The sequence below is a fragment of the Galeopterus variegatus genome, unplaced genomic scaffold, assembly GCF_000696425.1.
Source record: "Galeopterus variegatus unplaced genomic scaffold, G_variegatus-3.0.2 Scaffold69540, whole genome shotgun sequence".
Lineage (NCBI taxonomy): Eukaryota > Metazoa > Chordata > Mammalia > Dermoptera > Cynocephalidae > Galeopterus > Galeopterus variegatus.
In genome coordinates this window covers 1-1,390 of record NW_007795651.1, presented here as the reverse complement: position 1 = coordinate 1,390, position 1,390 = coordinate 1, and the positions used below count along the sequence as shown (strand labels likewise).

The 1,390-nt window shown below is 54.7% G+C and overlaps 1 protein-coding gene across 1 annotated transcript; it reads right to left on the bottom strand.

The window, feature by feature from the left end:
• Window positions 1–229: 229 nt before the first annotated feature.
• Window positions 230–1,384, bottom strand: LOC103584613 (1-acyl-sn-glycerol-3-phosphate acyltransferase alpha; the record flags this gene model as incomplete). The annotated part of the gene is made up of 3 exons (XM_008565548.1): window positions 230–581; window positions 1,117–1,189; window positions 1,316–1,384. Coding segments are annotated over 3 exons (327 nt in total), but the record flags the coding sequence as incomplete, so codon positions are not given.
• Between the last annotated feature and the right edge of the window lie 6 nt (window positions 1,385–1,390).

The following is a 1,390-nucleotide window of genomic DNA, read 5'->3' as shown; positions in this document are numbered from 1 at the left end:
CATAGAATGGATGAGTCCATAGCCAATGTGGAGTGGAGAGAAATAGAAAACCACACAGGAAAAAGAGTCCACTGGGGATGGAATGGAATGTTCCCCACCCTTGTGTAGGCTGAGCCACTCAAGATGAGGGGAAGACAACTGTCCCACAGACAAGATGGCAAGGGTGGGGACCAGGGTGGGGACCAGAGTGGAGACTGCACGGAGGCAAGAGAGTTCATGGTGGGGCAGGGACGGGGCAGGGAGTGGTGCTGTATCCACATTCACTTCAGAAGTTGAAGATTCCAAAGAGGAGAATAAGTGGGGAGAGGGGAAACAAGGAAGAGGGCTTGACCCTGCTTCAGGGCCCATTAGGTTGGCAGGTGTGGGGAGGAAGATGGAGATAGATGGGAGGGGAGCTCAGAGTCGGGCCTCGCCCAACCCCCCAGGCTTCTTCAGATAGTCACCACCACCCCGGCCATCAGTGGAGATTTCCCGGAAAACGGTGAGCATGGAGTGCCGGACTCTGTCAGCCAGAGCTGGGACGTCATCCGGTGTCAGCCCTTCTGTGGGTACTGGGGGTAACACCCGCACCTGACATCGCCCTGGGGCAGGGGGAGCATCATCATGGCCTGTCCATCCAGGTCTATGCCCAGGTGAGGCCCACCTTCTGAGCAGTCCTGCTACTCTTCTCCTTAATCATTCAGTTCTCTTTGCACAGCCTTGGACAACCACCCCTCTGCTTGCCAGCTGCCACCTGTTCTCTGAGGCCCTCCTGTACAAAGCCTTCCCCCAACCCCAGTCCAGACACCTCCTAAGCACTCTTCCAGCCCCCACTGTCTGGGTTTATCATTTACTGCAAAGTGTTATTCATTACAGCTTTGCAAACACAGGCCTTATCTTTCCTGCTAGATAGCAAGCAACAGCCCCTCTTGGAGAGAACAAGTGTTACCCATCTAGCAGAGTATGGTGGGTACTTAATACTTATTGACCCCTTGATATGGGGTCAGACTAGATGACTTTGTGAACACCCCACAGCTCTGACACTGAGTGATCCCTCTGCCTCACAGTGACATCCTCCCAGACTCTCCTATGGCCTTTCTGGCCACACCCTACCCCAGACCTGCTCAGAGCCCTCACCCGAGGTGAAGCGGCGCTCCTTCTTGCAGTAGAAGTCTTGATAGGAGGACATGACTATGGGGACAATGGGAACCTGGGGAAGGGGTAAAATGGATCAGTCCACAGCTCCCTTCTGAGACCCCCCACAACAAGCCTCTGCCCATAGAGGAAGGAATGGTGGCAGGCAGGGACTGAGCAGCAGAAAGGAAGCAGTAATCACCTGGGCCTGCACTGCAAGATGGAAGGCTCCACGTTTGAAGGGCAGCATGGAGCCATTGTGGTTTCTTGTTCCTTC